Source organism: Coturnix japonica, chromosome 3, assembly GCF_054131305.1.
Source record: "Coturnix japonica strain WE chromosome 3, WE-NBRP24, whole genome shotgun sequence".
NCBI lineage: Eukaryota > Metazoa > Chordata > Aves > Galliformes > Phasianidae > Coturnix > Coturnix japonica.
In genome coordinates, this window is record NC_140665.1 from 54,000,446 (window position 1) to 54,022,049 (window position 21,604).

Here is a 21,604-nt window from a genome sequence, read left to right on the forward strand (position 1 = left end):
AAAGTACTCCTTATTAAAGAAAATTACTAACATTTTAAAAACACATGAGCTCTTCTCAGTTCCTTGCACTTCTGTTACATATAAAAGTCTCTGCTATAAAAAGATATTAAAACTAGTTTATTACATGGATAACCTATTTCAGCATGTAAAAACAGAAATATGAAATCCCTTTATTGATTTTTAGTTCACTGAACCCAAACTGAGACTCATGGGGAACATAGAGCTCACAAATCTGCCAGCATTGTGACCACTGCAAATTAAGATGTTAAAAACAAAGCCAGTACTTGGGATGACAGGCCTAGCCAAGTTTAAATTCAATCAGAACACGCTGCCTCCTCAGAACTGCAGCTAAGGAAGTCTGGTGGCTAAGGAAGTCTGGAGACCACATCCTCAAAAGAGAGGAGAAATTAGAAAAGAAATAGAAGTAATGTCTACCCAAATTTTTCCCAGATATTTCATCTACAACAAAGGGTACCTCCCTGTGACCCAGTACAGGGAGATTCTGTCAATACTCACACTCCTCCTGAAACACAAGAGAGTTGGGTATGTCATCTGTAACAGCCTATCACCTGACAGTTCTTGTTCATGTTTCTGATAACAGTTGCTTTAGAAATTCTGGCAGGCCACAGTGGGTATACATTTTGATACAGCTGTTTAAAAAATATCACTATGCAAGTCTCACATTTTATTCTTCAGGTATATCTCAATTATATCTGTCACCTTTCCAGAAATTCTAGTTCTTCAAAGTTCTATATTACTACATTCTTTTATCTTTCAGTGGTAAAAAGTAAGATTAAAACCATATATTTCATGCTCAGAAAAAGTTTGAATATGGAAGCCCAGAAGTTTTTCCTAGACCTCACTGTAATTCTCAGATCTGTAGTAAAACCCCTTCATACACAATCTGAACAAAGTTCATTCTTTTTTTCCATTAACTTTAGCAGCTTTTGTACTTACTGACTGTTCACTTAGATCCTGAGAGTCTTCCATGGAGGTTGTTCACCTTTCTTTTTCACCACAAGCAGAAATTATCTTCCTTTCAATTTATAGCTCAGTGATCTAAATTAAAAAAGGAAATAAAGCGTTAACATGTTAGTCTGTAGCCCTCACTCCTAAATAAATCTACAATAAGCAAACATTCTAACTGAGACTATGATACTGCTAAAATCTGCAGCAAAGTTCCTATTGACTTCCATAAAGTCCAATTTCATATAAAAAATTCAGCACCTCCAGTACTGTCTGGGGAAGCCACCTAAAAAAGAAACAATGCTAAAGTAATAATTTTTTATCTCCTTCAAGAATAAAAAATAACTATGAAAACAAACCAATAACAAAGCTGTTTAATACAGCCAGCTGTTTGAGTGGACCAAAAAAAACAAAACAAAAGAAAAAGAAAACAAAGCCAAAAGATAACCCTTGGGAAAACATATTAGGCAGACAATTATGGAACACAGAACAAAACCGATTAATACACTTTTAATGATTAGTCATTAAGTGTCTGGAAGAAAAAGGTTATTATGCAATCAGCATGAAGTCTCTATTCTCAGGTCCATTAGATTCCTTTAGGATTAAATAAAACACACTAAGTGGTTTATAACAAGCAGCTCCCTGCAACGTGCTAAACTATAGACAATATTCTAATTATCCACAATGTCTATGCCTTCTTTCATATAGTGAACCATTATTCTCAAATATTGAAATATTAAACATGAAAACTCAGAGTTCTGTGCAGTAATGATTACAGTAACCTTAATTAAAAAGCCACAGAATCACAGAACTGTAGATGTTGGAAGAGACCATAGAGTCTAACCCCTTCCTAAAGCAGGTTCCCCAAAGTAGGTCACACACGTATATGTTCAGGTGTGTTTTGAGTATGTCTAGAGGAGACTCCACAACCCCTTTGATTAGCCTGTTCCAGTGCTCTGTCACCCTTGCAAAAGTTTTTCCTCACACTTGTGTGGAACTTGCTATGTTCCAGTTTGTGCCCATTGCCCTTTGTTCTGCCACTGGTCACCACTGAAAAGGGCCTGGCCTCATCTACTTGACGCCTGCCTATTAGAAGCACTGATAATATCCCCCTTCAGTCTTCTCCAGTCTAAATAGTCCCAAATCTCTCACCCTTTCTTCATAAGAGAGATCCTCCAGGGTACCCTAATCATATTTGGGGCTCTCTACTAGACTGTCTCCAGTGGTTCCCTCTTTTTCTTGAACTGGGGGACCCAGAGCTGGACACAGTACTCCAGTTGTGGCCTCATCAGGGCAGAGTAGAGGGGGAGCATCACCTCCCTCGACCTGCTGGCCACACTGCTTTTAATGTGCCCCCAGAATACCGGCCTTCTTGTCAACAAGGGCACACTGCTGACGCGAGGTCAAACTGCTGTCCACCAGGGCACTCAGGTCCTTCTTCACAGATCTCCTTTCCAGATGGTCAGCTCCAACCTGTATTGGTACACTCAGTTTTTCTTCTCCAATTGAAGGACTTTGAACATGCCTTTTTTGAACCTCATCAGGTACCTCTCTGCCCAGCTCTGCAGTCCATCCTAGTGTTACTGAATGGTAGCACACCCTTCTGGTGTGTCAGCCACAGATAGAAAGTCCCAGCTTTCTATCAATAACAAATATGCTGAGACTGCATTATATCCCTTTGTCCAGGTCACTGATGAAGATGTTGAACAAGACCAAACCCAGTGCCAATCCCTGGGGAACACCGCTAGCTACAAGCCTCCCACTAGACTCTGTGTCAGTCAGCCAGTTCTCAATCAATCTCATATCTACTTGTCTACCCCATACTTTCAAATCTTACCTATGAGCAGACTATGAGAGACAGTGTCAAAAACCTTGCTGAAGTCAAGGCACACAACATTCACTGCTCCACCCTCATCTACCCAGACATTTATGACATCATAGAAGACTACCAGGTTGGTCAGGCATGATTTTTCCCTTGGTGTATTCATGCTGACTGCTCTCGATAACCTCCTTTTCTTGCTTGGAGACAACATCCAGAATAAGCTGTTCCATCGCTTTCCCAGGGATAGAGGCGAGGCTAATTGCCCCGTAGTTGCAAGGATTCCCCTTCTTGTCCTTTTTTGAAAACCGGAGTGTCATTGGCTTTCCTCCAGTACTCAGGCACCCCTCCTGTTCTCCATGACCTCTCATGGATGATAGGGAGTGGCTTGGCAATCATTTCTGCCAGCTCTCTCAGCACTCATGGCTGCATCCCATCAAGGTCCATGGATCTGAGTACATCAGGTTTGCCTAGATGATTTCCAACCAAATCCTCCTTGGCCAAAAGAGACTTCCTTTCCCCAGACCAACTCTCTTAACGCCAGGTTCTGAGATTTCTGAGGGGCATTCTTAGTAGTAAAGATAGGAGCAAAGAAAGCTTTCAGTAATTCTGTCTTCTCAATTCTGTTCGCCATTACCTTATTCAGCAGCAGGTCCACATTTTTTCTAGTCTTCCTTTTGCTACTGATATACTTAAAGATGTCTGTCTTGTTGTTCTTGACTTCCCTTACCATTAAGATTAAATTTCACATGGGCCTTAGCCTTTCTTGTTGCATCCTTGCGCATCCTTACCAGACTAAATTCCACATGGGCCTTAGCCTTCCTTGTTGCATCCCTGCATGCCCAGACAGTGTTCCTATGTTCCTCTCAAGTGGCTAGACCCCTATTTCACATTCCATAAACTTTCTTCTTCTGTTAAGTTTTTCCATGAGCTCCTTGCTCATCTGTGCAGGTCTTCTGTCACCTTGCCTGATTTCTTACTGTTAGTAAATTGATCTTGAGCTCGGAAGAAACGATTCTTGAATGACAGCCTAATCTCTTGGGTCCCTTTATCCTCCAAATGCACTAACACATAGGATACCTCTAAGTAGGTTCTGAGGAGGTCAAACACACACAATTATATTTCAGCCTCCATTCTCAGGAAAAAAAAACAAAAACAAAAAACACTTCAGAGCAACATGTAATTTGCACAATTTAAAACAAAGCAAGTTCCACAGATATAGTATATATCAGTAATCATAAAATTATAAATCAAACCTACTATGAGATTCAAAAGAGAACAAAATATATTAACGTAAGCAAATGCATAAATTAAGTAGCCCAAACAATCTAGCATTACTTGAATTTGCTTATCAATGAGGTACCCCAAAATAAACATGGAATCATTTTGGTTTAAAATTTTGACCACTAGGCACTTGAAACTTATGCCATCTTCAACCTGGATGAATACCATTATTACTTATCTGAGCTGTTTAGAGCTGTTCGCATGCATTGGAGCTGCAGACCATTCCACTCATCTCCCCATGCACCTCCCTGTATTCACCTAGGAACAACTTGGCTTAAAGCGCCACTTCTATTTCTCCATCTACCCTTCAAAACATTAACTCCACAAATTTTGTTGTGCTTTGCACTGGATATTTCCTAGAACATACACAATCTACTTTCTTTTTCTTTTTCTTTTTTTTTTCTTTTTTTTTTTTTTTTTTTTTTTTCCCAGTCTCCCCATGACCCCATTGCTGGATTGCACTTTCTTCTTTTCCTTCCCTTTAAGTTTCAGAAAGCGCTTAACTAGCACATCATTAATTTTGCTGTTTACTTGCAAAAGGAAAAAGATAACTGCAAGCAATCCTGTGGTACACATTCAACCTTAAGAGAAAACTGTAAAGAATTTTGTCTTTCAAGATGGAGGAAATCTCTTAATTTGAAAGGGATTCAAGACATGTATGTCTTTTCCTGGGATACCTCCAGCACAACAGCAACCACCTTCCACAGTTCCTGATCCACACAGAACCAACAGTCTTGAATGTATAAAATTTTTCTGCAATCTTTGTCTAGCTGAAACAGAAGTGGAACTAAAAGCTTTCTTTAAAACACTCAATTATAGGCAAATTTAAGACAGGAGGCTACTGAGAACAATGGATATTTTGAAAGAAAGCAGTTCTACATGGGATTTCCTGTAGCAGGCCATTACTCATCCACCCCTGCCAAAGAAGGCAATTCCAAACACAAAGGTGAATTTTCACAAATGATCCTGAAATATTTGGCATAGAACTTAAAGTCTGTTTTAATTTAATTAGGAGTTTGAAATGTGTGCATTAGTAAGATTGCCTATGAAAAACTGGTGAAGCACTCAACAGTAAAATAAAACATTCAGAACAAAATCAGCATTTTTGAAGTCTACTGACTGCAGTCACTATTGGGCTCACATTCAAACAGTAAATGCTCCAAATCTGGTCACAGAAAGTGATAAATGTCTCATTTTCTGTATTAAAGTCAACTACAGGAACCTACCATAACAAACAGAAACACTGATGTCTTTCCATGTTAATCATGATCTTAACCAAATTACACTGAAATCAATGGATGCATGTCACCCTTCTTAAAATATCAAGATTATCGTCAACAGCTTAGATGATTTTAGGTCCAAAAAGAATTCTACTATTAAGAACTACCTGTGTCTCACCTACAATGCATATACTGAGTCCCAATATTGCAAGACAAACTTATTTTAATCTTTTTGTAAATATACTATGTACTAAATATAATTTCCACAAACACATAACATTATAATAGATTTTAAGGTGCTGTTGTTCATTCTCACACTGCCTCAAAATTCAAATACTGTATCACATGAAATTAAGATTGTTTTAAATAAAATTCAGATTTATAGCTTTATCAGCATTCTACCTAATGAACCAGGATATCAACAGCTAAATCCTACTAAATTTTGAGCCCAGCTAAGGCTGCTGATTATAACCAACTGCTAACACAATGATTTTTATAATGGCAGTTATTCCAATTGCTCTTAGACCAAATCCTTTAGGATTTAGTTTAATAAATTTCTAAAAGAGGAGAAAAACCATTAGAGAAGTCAGTGATTTAAATAAGACCAACATTACTCCCTAATAAAGATATAAAATTAAAGGATAATAGTAACCTCGTGCTGTTTTATGAGGCAATAATCCAGTTACCAATCCAACCTTGTAGTTTATCCCATCAAGAGAACCAGATTAAAAACAGAGGGAGGGAGGGCATTCTTATCCCTTTTATACTGCAAGTGTTTCTAACTGTTTTTAACTATTTTTAAACTGTTGTTAAAAGTCTTAAATTCACAGACAAGCCAGAATGAAGAAAAATGTCTGTTTCTGCTCTTGATCCAGTCCTTGCAGATGTGGCTTTAAAACTGATGAAGTGTTTTATGCTCTCAGATAAAAATTTTACCTTTCTAAGAAATGTCTTAATTAGGAGGATTCCTGACTTTCCTCATCAACAAATGCATTTAAATATAATTTTTTATTTATTTATTTTTATCTGGGGGAATAAAACACTTCATCAAATTTAAACTGCAACTTCCAGGACTTGATCATGAGGAGAAACATGTGTTTCTTCCTGGAGATACACCCACAAGTAAAAAATAAATAAATAAATAAAATAGAAAAAAATAAAAATAAAATCAAGAACTCCTTGAGGATCTCCTGCATACAGATTTATAAATAACTGAAAATGCAAGATAGCAAGGACACATTCTCCTTCCTTCTTGAAGAATTTCTTCATGCTTTTATTCTACAAGAAAATGAAATTGTAGCAAATAAGCAATTGACTGAGGTAATTTTGTTTCATGCAAGATGTGGAAAAATAAAATCAAGATTTGCAACTTTCCCAAGCTCAAAACAGAATGCAAATCTTGGGAACTCACTAGCAAAACAAACAAACAAGCAACAACAAAGTCAGTACAGCTTTAAAGAACATGGCATTTCCCAAGAGTATCTCAGAACTTGCTTTAGGCCCTCCACTTAGCTAAATGGAGAAATGGCTTTCCAACAAAAGTCCTTTGTCTGGAAGAGAAGCTTTACCATCAAGATGTTTCTTCCCTTTCACCTTAATCCACAAACCTAGAGAAGTTTTTGCTTCATTTGAAATTGCTCTCTCTAAATGAAATAACTAAATAAAAATGGTCCTTAGTTTCTACCATGGCAATATTTTTTCAAATAATAATCCCACATCGGGAATACAGATAGATTATTTTCATTTTTCTTCAATTGTAGAACACTTTCTATTCTGGTTATATTTCAGGGATGTTGTGGTTGTATTGTACAGGACCTGCACTATCCTAGTCAATTTTACTATATAATTTTTACATTATAAACTGTGTCAATGATAGACAATAAGCAGAAAAGACACCGCTGTAGTTAACAATTACTTCCTAGCCACAAAGAAGAACTCTTTCTGTGGCATCCACACACTGATGAAGAACACAAAATGTTAACAGACAAGTGGTCACAAACAGAATATTTTCTCATTTTCTTGTACTCAATTTCATAAACTTGTGATAGCCAAAGTACCCAGTGCTTATTACCACAACTGAAGATATGCAGCAAATGTACAGTAAAGCGTCATTGTTTGAATAAACAAACACAGCCTAACAGGACTGAGCTCATCCAGCATTAGGCGAGACTCTGTTTGGGTTCCACATCCTTCCTACAAAGTATCTGAGGAGGTTCATTTCTAAATATAAGGTGCTACAAAAAGTTATGCAAGGAAGTCAAGAAAGTAATTAGACACTCCAAAATTAGTGCAAGAGATTGAAGTACATGTGTACTGTGATCTGAATTAGATAACTTCATAATTGTTTATTCCTATGAATAAGCTTATTTATTGGAAGGAACTGGAAAGAGGATACAAACAAAAACAAGCACTGTCTAATACTGAAGCAATTTCTACTTGAAAAGCATTCTTACACCTAGCTGTCTGCATGTATATCACCTGTACTCTGCTATGCAAAAGATAAAATAAAACCAAAATACTCTAAAAAGAAAGGAAATCAAAACCTGATTACATTATTAAATTAGCATAAAGCTATAGTAAAAAAACATTTTGTACAGTAAAAACATTCTGCTCTCTCAGCCTCTGTTAGTATCACTTTTGGAAAAGAGGAAAGAACCATGCTCCAAATGAGAAATAACAATGATGTGTTTTGTACACTAGCTTTCAAAACTCATTGCAAGCAGACAAGCAAATAAGAAAAAAACATTTAAACATCTAATTTAACATATTTAAAGTAAATGAAATTATAACATTTAGGTTTTCTAGACACTGGAGATCATTGTCTGTTCTTGTTTTGGTAGAAAAAAAAATATATCCTTCTTATGTTGTAGGGGAAAATGAAATTTCAGCTCTTAACATAATTTCTGGAAAGATTTTAGTTGATATATTTCCCATGCTTAACTGTGGGTTTGTCTGCCTTGTTGTTTTTTGTTTGTTTGTTTCGTAACTTTTTCAGGCTGATGTCTTTTCTCTTATGCAAATGCTGTATCATCTTGAAAGGAATGTCAACCCTAATTAAAACTACCCTTCGGTGGAAAAAAATAAGAACAGTAAGCAAAATTATCATTTATATCTAACTTCAAGGGAAAGAAAATGACTAACAGATTTTAGATATAATTGTAATAAACAACTAAAAAGGCAAGCAAAGCAATCCTGGCAGTAGGATCTAGACATCTACTGCTTTCCTGAAGAAAACCAGCAGGTAGAGAGAAATACATGTAGTAGTCAGAATATTTATATACACACACATATACATCTTAGCTCTCACATGTTAATTTCTACTTTCCTTTTAATCAGAAGGGTACCTGCAGGAGGTAGAAGCAGCCTGAAGATCTCACAAGCTTATCTAGGGTTGGCTGAGGTAACTGGTATCCACCTCCTGAAAATGAGGTGGGTGAAATGAGCCTCCTGGAAAGCTGGCAGTGTGTTACAGATACAAGCCTTTCTTCACAATCTGGGTAATTAAGAGATGTAAGAAAAGTCCAACTTTCTATCCCTCTTTTTCTAACACTATTTTTTTCTAAGGCTTTCATCTCAATAGGATAAGGCCTTCTTTGAATCCATGCAGTTTCAGACAATTATTAATTTGCTGAGGATGAGTATTTTACCCTTGGAGAAGTTTCAGAACTTTACAGAACCTTCTGTAGCATGCTCAAGACACACATCTCCATCTACGAGTGATCTCCAGAGACCTGAGCTCCCTCCCATCTCACAAAGGCCCTGGCCAACAGAGTCTGGATGGCTATACCCAATATGCCCAGGCCATAGCTTATTTTAGTTCTGGGTATGCCCAGAGGCCCCTGGTGGAGGCAAACCTACTTCTCTGGGCTTCTGGGCCTGCAGCAATTTGTGTTTGCAGGTGGACTGTTTAAATAGGGAAGATGTGTCATTATTCTTCATTTCAAGTTCTTGAAATTACTCCTGGAATTCACACAACAACTCATGCAACTCCATTTGGCTCTGAGTAGGGCTGCACAAAGGAGACATGGGAGGGCTCTACGTGACCTACCAAGGAGCACACAGTGAGCCTGGCCATTTTCCCTGTGATGAGGCTAACTCACCTCAGACTCAAATGCAGGGATGCCAGCATATCAGCTAGATGAAGAGAGCCAAGCTGGAACAGCTCAGGACCTTCTCACTGCCCTCATTCTTCCATGCTACCTGGCATGAATTGGCAGAAGACCATGCATGTATCCAAACTTGGAGTATTATATATATTCTAATGTATACAGAAACCCTACATCCAAAGTGAATAAGTTTCAGGGTTCAATGTCAGATATTAGTAGTACAAAAACAAAGCTAGGAAGTAAAAATAAAATCCTGGTTTCTAAAATGAAGAGGCTGATATACCCAAGGCTTACGTTCTTAGGAGATCAAGGATCTTCTTGCTACCCAGAAAAATAAAAGGTGTTTTGTCCTGGTAACACAACTCAGACATTTCCATATCTTGACGCGGCAGAATTACCCCACTGAGTTTTCACAGTTATTAAGAGCTGGTTAGGATGCTTTGACACCAATTAGGTGTTTATGGCTCTATCCTCAATTACTTTCTGTTTACCTCCTCCCTCTCTTTAAAAATTACACAGCTCTAACTGGAACATAGTATGCTATTTCCATATCACTTTCTGAGCATGTGGATTCATGCCAGATATCAAGTGCAGTAATTGAAACAGATATGATTCATGCCATCAAGCTGTGATACACTGAAAACCTCTCAAAATTTGAGTCAAATGATTGCCTTTCATGCCAGTGAGCATGTATTTATCACACACAGTCCTGTGAATTTTGCATAATCTTTGGTGAACTCTTGTATTTGGTTCACAACATCCATTCAGTGCCGTTTGCTTCCTCAGACTGAGTTTCCTGAAGGATAGTATTGCTTTTGCTGTTATTGTGGACATTTTATTCAAGAAAAAATTAAGCTGATTTCCCCACTCTGTTATTTCTAACTAGGAAGCAAATCACAGTACTAAAACACAATTGTGAACCATTAAAAGCAGGCCTCAAGGTGAAAAACAGCAATAAAGACAAAGAAGTATCTCCATCAGTTATGTTAATAAAGGTCTGTGATGACAGATTGGTTCTCTGTCCCATCATTATCATACAACAAAACAAGTGGAAAAACAAAAACAAAAAAGTAAACACTTCAACACTGTCCTTCTACTCTGCCCCTTTGAAAACCAACCTGGAGTACTGCACCCATTTCTGGAGTCCCCAAGACAACAAGGACATTAACTTCCTGAAGCAGGTCCAGAGAACAACCACAGAGATGATCAGTGGGCTGGAGGACCTCTCCTATGAGGATAGGCTGAGAGAGTTGGGGCTTTTCAGCCTGGAGAAGAGAACGCTCTGGGGGGACCTTATAGTGGCCTTCCAGTACCTGAAGATGGCCTAATGGAAATCTGGGGAGGGACTTTTTATAAGGCTGTGCAACAACAGGACAAGGGGAAATGGTTTTAAAGTGGAAGAGAGTAGAATTAGACTAGGTAGTAGGAAGAAATTTTTTACTGCAGGGGTGGTGAGACACTGGAACAGGTTCCCCAGCAAGGCTGTGGATGACCTTTCCCTGGAAGCATTCAAGTCCAGGCTGGATAGGACTTCAAGCAATCTGGTCTAGAGAGAGGTGTCCCGGCTCATAGCAGAGGAGAAGGAACTAGATGTTCTTAAAGGTCCAGTCCAATCCAAACCATTCTATTCTATGATTCACCAATTTTACAGGTACCCAAATAGGGCTTAGAATAAACTCTTTCGCTCTTCTTCTCCCACCCCACACCTGTGCAACAAATACCAAGGTCTAGCATTCAAAACTTCAGAGTGCAGAATTATAAACTCAGTCATTCCTCTCTTATCCTAACACTGCATGGTATACTATGAAATTGGCAAGATTGAAAACAGACCTATGAACCTCCCTGATGCTTGGGGGCTTCCCAGCTGAGGAAGACCTCTTCGCTCACAGTTAGATAAAGCACACAGCTACCCAGACCTCTTCTGACTCATTCCAGATTAATTGATCAGAGGTTACTCCAGCTTGAAATAAATAAAACAAATGTGAAGACTGCTTCTGGACTCAATTTGTAAACAAATATGATCGAGAATCTCATTGTGTTCCCATTAAAATAAAGGCAAATGGATTTGCAAAAAACACTGCACATAGTGTTTTCAAACTTGTCATTAATCAAAGCCACATGAACTAAACCAAAAAGAAAAACAATTCAGAGGGGGGGAACCTAATGCAAAGATACCACTCTTAAAAATTTAATTAAAAGTGTATTTTTTCCCCATACCAGCTCTTCATTTCCATTTCACTGTCTTGAACAACCAGGAATTTTATTAAGGAAGGATTTAACCATTTAGCACAGGACATAGTTAGGTTAATTTCTGAGATTTTGCCTCTTGTTTTTGAATAAAGTAGCTGAAAACAAACCAAAGAAAACATTTTAGTTCTTTATAAACAAGCCACTGAAAACAGAAAGAAGAAAAAGCTATGTTTGATCAGCCAGAATATTTAAAGAGACACTATTAACTTGAAAACACTAATTGTGAAGGATTTCCTCTCCCTTAATTTACCTCAGACATTAAAATAAATAAAAAAATCAATACATAAATAAATCTCCTTATGACATAAAAGCAGCATAAGGTAAAAAGATGATTTCTAAAACAAAAAACAAATTTATCATTTCAGAATTTGCGACAATCTCAAGAGAAGCACATCCTCCAAAATTAACCCACTGAATCCAATTACATATTAAAATGAAAGCTGTGACAGCATACTACAAGAATCCTCATGTTCACCTTGTTTTTAAAGTGGCTTTAATTCCATATTAAGCAGTTATATGCTTCAATGAGTACATGATGCTAGTTATTGAAGAAGACCAAACAATAGCTAAGCTTCCTCAAAACACCTGGCTGAGTGAGCAGCCTGCCCATCCACCTGACTACTCCCAAACGTATCTCGGGTGATTTTCTGCCCAAGGTGAGGATAATTACTGCTCATCCAAACTCAACAATAACACTAAGCCCATCAAGTTAAACTGAAACATTCAAATGAATAAAGAAAAGACAAACTCTTGTATTCCACCTTTGTACCCCATAAAGAAAAGCACTAATATTAAAGGTGCTGCGTAGTCTCCACTTTTTATGCTACCAACTCTTCTAAGAACTATTTGCTCTCATTTTGATTCAAGAACTATCAGCAGTCCTCATACAGAACATAAATGTCATCAAGTACTTTGAACAGCTTGACATCCCACAGGGAAGATTCTTTCACTGAGAGCCAGCACTAGGTGTACAACACAAAGTAATAGTGATAAATAGGTTTTCTCATAATTTAGTCATACCAAGGACTTTGACAATGGTTTCTTTGCCTTTTCCCTACCTGGATATTTATTAGCTGTGATCAAACTATGGTCGTTGTCTAGAAGACACACTTTTCAATAGTTTAATTACTCCTGTCGTGTTACGTCTAGTACTTTCTCAGTCATTCTAAAGACAGAAATGTATACATCTCTCCAGAAGTAACTGCTAGTTCTACTAGTTATGAAGGTGACACCATTCCTCTTCCTCTGTTTAATCATTTGTTTAAACAATTACTGTTCCTTTTTTGGCTAGGTTGCTACCCTGATCATTTGCTGTGGCTGTGGTTGTTTCTTTAAATAAACTGCTGGCTTGTATTGAAGCACAAACTGTCTACCTGTCCTCAGTTTACCAAAGGAGCCAGATGACTCTGTATCAGCAATCTGTTCTCTTTGTTGCTTACTCTTTTCCCAATCTTTATAGTAGCAGTACTGTAGCTATTACAGTCTAATGACAAAGTCTTTAAGAAGTTCTCTCTTTACTTAGGTCAGCAAACAATCCAATAAAAGTAGCAGTCTACTTTTTGTAGATCTCATTGGGCTTTGCATCACTGCTAAAACACTAAGGAGGCTTGGATTTAATGACTAACCCCTGAAGGACTCTCAATAATACTGTACTCTTTCAATATTCATTAGCAAGTATGTATTTTTGAATCTATGATTTAATTTGCTTTTAAAACCATTTCATTTATGTCAAGTCAGTTTTGTATCCTCCAGGTTACTAAGCAAAAAGCCATGTCAAGTCCAAAACTGTTTTACACACTAGTCTTACCTCTAGAAATCAAACTTGTACTCACATCAAAATTAATTTTGGCATGATCAAGTTTTCATGACGTGGTACGCCATATGTATTTCTGTGTTATATGTGAGCAACATACAAAAGGCGTTTGGAATGTGAGAGCATGTAAGATGATAATCTGTGACAGTGGAGACTAACAAAAAGTCATTGCCATAACTTAAGCACTTGTCTAGAGTGACAGCTAAGTAATGGGTACTTTTTAGAAATTATCCAACATCTTTCCACAGGAGTAGCAATAAAAGAATGCAGCCAGTCATGAGCACTATGGGCTATGGAGATGACATTCTCCTGCTAGCGCAGTTACACTCTGCCTCTTCCTCATGAGGCTTTCAGACAGTGGTGTTCAGATCTGGAAAGTTTATAAACTTTGGTTTCAAATCCAACCTCCAGCCTTCCTCTGAGAACATCACAGCTGTCCTCTCCAGAGGTGCCATAACATTCCTCATCACGTGTATATCTGCAAATTATTTGTAACAACTTTAGCTTTAGTTAAAAAACACGTTCACACCAACTTTTAAGTATCAAGAGATCGTTTTTGTAGGCAAAGTTTTCATTCCAAAAAATTCCACCTATTTCACAGATTTGACCCCATGCTTCAGTTAATAGAGGTGGCAGATTAGGTAACCAAGGCTGTGGTTCCACAAGTATTTCTGCAGCACCAGTGCCAGTTTCAGCAGCACGGCTGCTGCCACTCATTCCGACCTTTGCATCATGCCAGCACAGCTGTTTGTGAACCACAGCGAAAAGCAGATCCAGCTCAAACAAGTGGCCAGCAGAGGAGAGGTAAGGACTGCTTAAGAAGCATTGCCACCAAGTGAGAAACGACAGCATCACACTCTTTCATGCTCTGCCATAGAAAACAGAGAGACATAGAAACTTCAGGTATGGTCAGCCGCATGCATGAACTAGTCACATGTTGCTTGCCCCCAACAAGACCCCTAAAGAAATGACACTGTGAGAACAGAGCAAAGATACTCCTCTTCTTACAGATCCTCCAGTCTGTCTACTGGAGGCTAATCCCTGATTTGACAGCATCACTTGAGCTACAACTCAAACCAAGGACTCCCTGAATGTTGATCTAAGACTCCAGGAAGCAGGGTAGTTTCATAACAACTATCCAGGATTAAACTTCTATTTCATTTCTGTCTCAAGCCAAAAATCTGCTGACTACTCAGCTAGCCCTCCGAGATAATATAGTTTAATCAGAGAGTTGGAAAATAATTCCAGTCATATCTAAATGGCTACCAGAAATGTCTAGGAAATACACAGTTGCTGCTTAAGCTGAAAGATGCTATTTCTCTCATTGCGGTTGACTCCCAGCAAAACTTCTGCATGGTGAGATCAGCATTCAGATGATTTTTTGAATACAAAAATTGCTTCTCAGGAGGGGCAATCATCTGAACCAAACTAATGTGAGGGTTACAGCAGATCCTTTTATCATATATATTCTATCTGGATTAGGAAAGGAAAAAAAAAAAAAAAAAAAAAAAAAAAAAAAGGAAAACAAAGAAGTGAAGAGAAAAAAGAAAAAGAAAAAAAAAAAAAGAAAAATAAAAACATAGAAATAGGAGGCTCAATGGAAAAGTATTTTGATCTTTCCAATTTGGAAACCTACCACAGTTCCAAATCTTGCCTCGGGGTAACCTGAAAATTTTATTTTGGAGACTCTTTCCCAGAATATCATTACTCTGTTTGTAAAACCTTTGTACTGTTCAGCCCTGTTACTTTCCAGCTCCCTAACTCTCAACATTAAGAAGACCAGAACAGGAATATTAGGCTGTGTCTGAGCTGCATTGCTAGAACTTGGCAGGGGAAACATGCATAATCTGTCTGAGCCATGCCTGTTTTTGTGAAACCATGTCTGCTCTGGGACACTCAGGAGACTTGGAAGAAAGACCTCACATACAGCGTGATGTCAGTATATATAGGCTGAAGCATACCAAGTCTTATTTCGGCATTCTCACGTGGGAGTATGGTGACATTCATTTTCTGTAGTTCTCTGGGAATACACTGCAGTAAATAAAAAGGACCGTCCAGGTGGAATTTAACATGTTAAACTGACTTCACACCTCTAGTTGAATAGACTTAGCATTCATTAAATGTCCCTGAGTAAACACAACCTGGCTGTTCACTTCCACAAGCAGCAAAGTTGCCTAAAAGGAATTAAAGTATGCAATCAACTGACAATATTTCTAACAGAATCATTTTCAGGAATACAATTAATATAAAAGCTATAACTGAGGTCATTTATAAAATGTTATAAAATGTTATAATAAAAATATATATTCTAGTACAGGAGTGTGAAAATGTCTTACAAAGGAAGAAAACATGAACGTATGATTTTGACATTTTTACTTTGCCCTCCTCTGCTTTGTATTGAAGGATTACTCCTCCGCACTTTTGATCTCATGCGCACAAAGGATACTACAATACCTGAAAAAAATAACAGGCTGCTCTAAGAATAGCGGACTCGATACTCATCTGGCATAACGTGAGACCGCTCCAGTAATTTCAACATTCCTACTCCAATTTGCAACAGCAAAAGATCTGGCACAAAACATCAAGCTAAGTTTCCAATTACATCATGCACCAGCATTGATTTCAATAGCTATATACATACAGTCATAGAGGAGAATTATTTGAAAAGTTGCAAACTCAGCTCTGTGTTTCTTTTACTTTTGTGGGCTAAATCAGAACCTCCGTGGTATTTTAATGTGGGTTTTTGTGGTTTAATTATATACGTGTCAAGAGCAGAATACTTACTTGCTGCATGTATCAGATTAAAAAATAAAATAAAAGAATTATTTCTCTACACTGCTGAAAATGTTAACTTATACTAGGTTATATCACAATAGTAGTAAATTTTAATGTTGCCCAAAAACCTAGTATGTATTAACTTAAATAAGTAAGTAAAAATTTATCGCCTATTGGAGAGTTAGTCTCCTGTAAGTGAATGTCCTGCAGGTTGCCTCAGGAGGTCTTTTTGCAGTTTGCTGCTCCAGATCATTCAAATTGTACAGTCCAGGCACAATGAGAGACAACCCCAGAGCGGAGACATAGTACTCACTCAGCCCAGGCTGACTGGTCTTCAGAGACAGCACTTAAATTACACGCAATTAAACAATGCTACACATGTTACTCATTGTCCTGTACTTCTGTGGATAGCTGCTAAGGGAAAATCGCCAGTGATTTGTTTTATTCTAGGAAAGGGACACAGAGCCTCATAAGAATCTAGGCACACAAAACCTCAAAAATCCAGCTTTTCAAATTCATGGTAATGTATTAAAAATGTAGCGTCTGGTACCTGAGCCCAACAGCTTAAGACAACGCATATACAAGTCTTAGTGGCATATGGGTCACAGAAAGTTCTGAAGGTAATCACTTCACATGACAATCTTACCTTATCATGAAGAAATTCTAAACAAATTGAAAATAAAATGCTTAAACACCAGTATTCCTCAAAGAGCCATTAGCTTTTGACATTTTGTTTGAAAATCTGATGCCCAGCATACAGGCAGCCCTGTGAGTGAGACTGCCCAGTGATGCATTCTGATAGAGGAAAATCAATCATCAAAGTAATTTTGCTGTTCAGCATTAAAACAAAAGGTAGGCCACCTTTCTGCCACATTTCTCAGGCTCAGAGACAAGAAGAAACCGCTTTAAAATATTTTCACCAGGGTCCTGTAACGCAAGCATCCCAAAAGGAATCTTGCTGGCAGCATTACAGCCTACAATGTGGACTAAAACTGTAAGTTTTATTGCCTTTTCAAATAGATTTTATTCTCGACTTGACAGATAAGCACCCTCTGTATCTGAGCTGTTGCACTGCAAAGTGCATCCAAGTTCCTTTAAGCACTTCTGACTTCACGATGGATTTGGTAACAGCGCAACACAGAATGGTCCACACAGGTGGACTCAGCCAAAAAATTATTTGATTAAAAAAATCTAATTTCTGTACAGCAACATCTAAAACATCATCTAATACGTGCAAGTAAAATGGAAAGTATCTGATGTATATTGTAGCGTGCGAGGCTTCGACAGTTAAAAAATCTACTGACTTTAAAAGAAAGATAAATTATTTTTAATAACCATTTTTATTTACTTTTAAAAAGAGGAGCAGTTTATGCCTTCAGCAGAACTATGCCCTGAAATCTCAGGGGTGATTAAAGGGCCATGCCAAAGCTGAAAGGTTTCAAATATCAAACTATACTATTATGTCAGGGCCAGCAAGATCAATTAGCGCTTTTCAATGACAGAAAAGGTTAAGTTGGACACAGATTTACAGAATATTTAAGGCTAAAAATGGAAAACATCACATATTAATTTAATGCCACATGCTTAAAGTTTATTTGTAAACCTCTGAACTGAGGAATAAATACCAAAAATTTTCTTCTACTTGCACAACACGAAAACGGCTTTTGTCAGGAAAAAATGGCAAGGAGATTTATAACATATATCTATATATGTTAGATGATAATGTTAACATTGGGTTCTCAAAAATAAAGCAGTACTTCAGGCAGCCAAAATTTCTGCTACCAGACCTGGTTTAGTGCTGAACTCTTACAAAGCATTATAAAAAAGACATGATAAACTGACAGATGTCTGTTTGCCTGATGCCTCTCAGCTTGCAGGCTTCTTGTAAATCCTGACGTATTCCCATATTGAACCGAGAGATAAATAGAAAATGACTAATAAAATAATAATAATAACAATAGTAGTAGTAATAATAAAAAGCAAAACAAATGAGAAAAAAAATAAATATTAACCTATAAATTAATTCATCTTGAGTCTAGGAAAAGAAGTAAGTGTACAGCTTCTGCAACTGAAAGCAACACTTGCACCAGGAAACACTGGAACTTACTTTTCAGCTCCTGGCATCATACAGATACTCACAGGAAGCACAGGTATGCTTGAAGTTAATCCAATACCTGTTAATATAAGCATCACTGCAGTAAACATCATTTGAACAAAGTACCATGCTATGATATCAAATGAAGTTGGTATAAAATTACCGTAAGAGTGTAGGAGATGAGGGGGGGAATAAAAGACACACACTGTGGAGAACAGTGATTTGGATTATAGTAGTATGATTCCGAATAAAAGTGAAGCAAGATTACTTTTGTTCGACGATAAATTTCAAAATGTCCTTATTTTTAAAGCCCACTTTATTTATTTCGTCAAGGAGCGATTTGAAATATTTACTACCAGACAGTACCTAATTTTAGGTTTTAAGTGCTTTAACAGCTCTATGAAATATGATCAGCAGCTGCAATATAGAAGTATGCTGAATAAACTCTCCTTGTAAAAAGGGAGACCTGTTCTACCTCGAGTTCATAAAACCCTTACTTTCAAGAAAGAAAAAGATAACACATAAAAAGTTAATAGTTGCGTCCTACAGCGTTTGACAGAAACTCCAGGAATTTTTCTCTTCTTTCTGAATTAGCTTTCACATTTCACAGAGGTAAAAGTAGCTTGCATTTTAGCCCTTGTACTGAACATTGTGCACCACCAGCAGCTCACCAAGGAGCCAGGTACTTTTCCCATACCAAATTCCAATGCTTAACATTGGTTGATTCTAGCGCTAAAAAGTAGAACACGATATATGAAAGTCACATAAAGTTTAAACGGTAGCTCTCAAAGCTTGCATCAGAGGCTAAAAATATGCAACAGGATACTATCTATAGCCCTATTTCTAGTTGCCTCGTTTGAAACATTTTAACTGGGAACTGGAATTAACTGGGAACCCACCAGTTTACTACCTATTAAATTCCTTGTTTAGAATTCATCTAATGCGTTGGCGATATCCATGAGGTAGAATCAATTTCTATTGCACAGGGTTGCGAAGCCATTAAAGCACACAAATCCTGAAAGGAGTAACCTTCAACTACGTTTTTTAGCAACGCGACTACATACACATAACTATTTATAACTGTATATGCATTATCTGAACAAGGGCACGTGAAGGGTTGGTCAACCTGAGGCTCCGTTAGTTTTATTAAACTGGACTGAAGACCATTTGGTAACATAAATAACAAAATTTTCGAAAGAAAACAGGGAGACCCGGTTCAGGTGGAGGCCAGCTAATGTCAGGCGTCAAAACAGACAGGGAGACGAGAGAGAAATGTCAGTCTGTGTCTCCCCTTACTCACAGTACGATACATTTTGTAAGTATGCAAACATTTCTTACTCGGCTGCGTTCTGAGTAACACCAGCAGAAGAGTCAAAGCGGCAGTAATTTTAGGAAAACCCTTTTTTGGGTGTTAAGTAAATAAAACAGTGATATAACCACAGCTTTAACGCAAAGCACTCTCTTCAAATAACAAATACTGAGGCCAGACCCAACGTGATATTTACTCCACGTACAGAGAAGATGCTTACTTTGTACGCGCCCCTGCACAGCTGATCAGTTTATCTCGGACACACTTTGTGGTCTTCGCAGTGCCTTTCTGCTGTCCCACACGCGTAAACAAACCCTCAGAGCACCGAAAGTCCGGGTTCCTTACTGTTACGATTTCATGCCGCACTCCGGATCAGCCGACGCGCTCCCGGGTCGGTACGGCGCCTCTCGGGTGGGTGCAGCCGCCGGGCATGTCACACCGCCTGACACCGCCGTACCTCCGGGCGCTGCGCTTAGCCCTGTCGCGGGAGAACGGGAGGGCAGCAGCCGCTCACCTCCCTGGCTCTCAGCAGCCGTTTCGCGAACGCAGATGAAACTTTAGATGCCAAAGGCTGATTGGCAGAGGCGCTGCCGAGGGACTCGCTCGCTTTTCGGGGGGAAATCGCCGCGGGCGCAACCCGGGGTGGGTGCGGGCTGCTCCCCGCCGCGGTGACAGCCGGGGTGGAGAACTGATGGCCGGCAGCCCGCTGGGTTTGGGCGAGGAGAATCCTGTTACCTCGGAGCGGATCAAGTGCACACACGCGCTCGGACGCTTCCCCACGTGGAACCGCTTTCAGACCAAAACATGGGGCCCCGTGACGGGACCCCGCGCCGGGCTGAAGAGAACAGGGGAAATGGGGGAGCCCTAAAACTCCGTTTTGTCTGCCTGAAAGCCGCAAGAAAAACAAACCGGGAGATGGGGAAGGGAGGGATCCCTCGGGGAGAAGAAACGGCAAGGAGTAAAACTAGAAGGCAGCCGCTGCCCGACTCCCCTCGGACACCAGGGCTACGGGCCGGAGAGCTGCGGAGCGCCCCGCCGGGCAGCGCTCGCCTTGGAACACGGCTTTCCAGGCGGCGGCTGACGGTCCTGCCGAGAGCTGCGTCCCGCCCGGCAGTCCTCCCTCGGCCCGGAGCCGGCAGCACCCCTGAGCGCTGCCGGGTGCCCCCGCGCCCCCGCTTTCCGCCGCGGCGGGGGCGGGCGGGAGGCGCACGCCGGGAACAATGCGGGGCAGCCGGCGCCCGGCCCCATCTTGGCCCGGCCGAAGCAGTTGATCGAAAAGGAGTGAAGACGGAGCGGGACGGGCTGTCACCTGGGTAGAGACACACAGCGCAGCAAAAAGCCCCGGGAGCGAATTTTTTCAAATAAACTCGAGTGGTGCCGTGGTGAGCACCCGACCCTGACCCGTGCGGACGGCACCGCCTGCCCTTCCCATCAAGTTTGGTTCACAGCAATATATTTCTTTGTCATAGGACAAACAAGAAAACGACGCTAAATAGCCCTGCACACCCACACGGCCACACGCACAGGCGGCGGGGAACCGCTCTCCTCCACCTCTACTGGGGACGCGGGAGGGAAGAGAGAAACTCACCTCGCCGCCGGGATACGCCGCTACCTTGATTTTATGGTCGTTCCTTATTTATTTATTCTCGTCCCTTCTCCGAGCCGAGTTTCCCTTTTTGCACCGTTCCTCTGGCAAAACCAGGACATCCCCTCTACAAGTTTCCCCCCCCCACCCCCCCCTCCCCACACACAAATAAAGCGCAACTCAGAGCAGACCGGGAGGGGAGACTCGGGGCGGGGGGGGCAGACGTAGGAGGAGGAGAAGGAGGCTGGTACGGGGGAAGCCAAACACCCTTCGCACTTCAGCGAGCGCACTAGTTGCCTCGCACACAGAAAGTTTCCCTGGTGGGGGACGAGGCTAAGGAAAGGTAACCCCCTCCCTCCCGAAAGGATCGCTGCCCGGAGCG

The 21,604-nt window shown here is 39.7% G+C and overlaps 1 protein-coding gene across 40 annotated transcripts in view; it reads right to left on the reverse strand.

Moving 5' to 3' along the window:
• EYA4 (EYA transcriptional coactivator and phosphatase 4) overlaps positions 1–21,342 on the reverse strand; it is a 147,998-nt gene extending 126,656 nt beyond the window's left edge. For 28 of the 40 annotated variants that reach the window (XR_014944844.1, XR_014944842.1, XR_014944840.1 and 25 more), the window contains exons 1-2: positions 21,226–21,342; positions 958–1,059 (exon numbers count right to left, since the gene is read on the reverse strand). Coding sequence is in view for 30 of the 40 variants with exons in the window: in XM_085543618.1 (XP_085399744.1) it covers positions 958–990 (33 nt within the window). In the remaining 10 variants the exon portion in view is untranslated. Of the gene's footprint in view, positions 1–957; positions 1,060–18,340; positions 18,408–19,857; positions 20,822–21,225 lie in introns of those variants that run through there. The other 12 variants (XR_014944841.1, XM_085543615.1, XM_085543607.1 and 9 more) reach the window with 7 other exon arrangements.
• Positions 21,343–21,604: the final 262 nt, after the last annotated feature.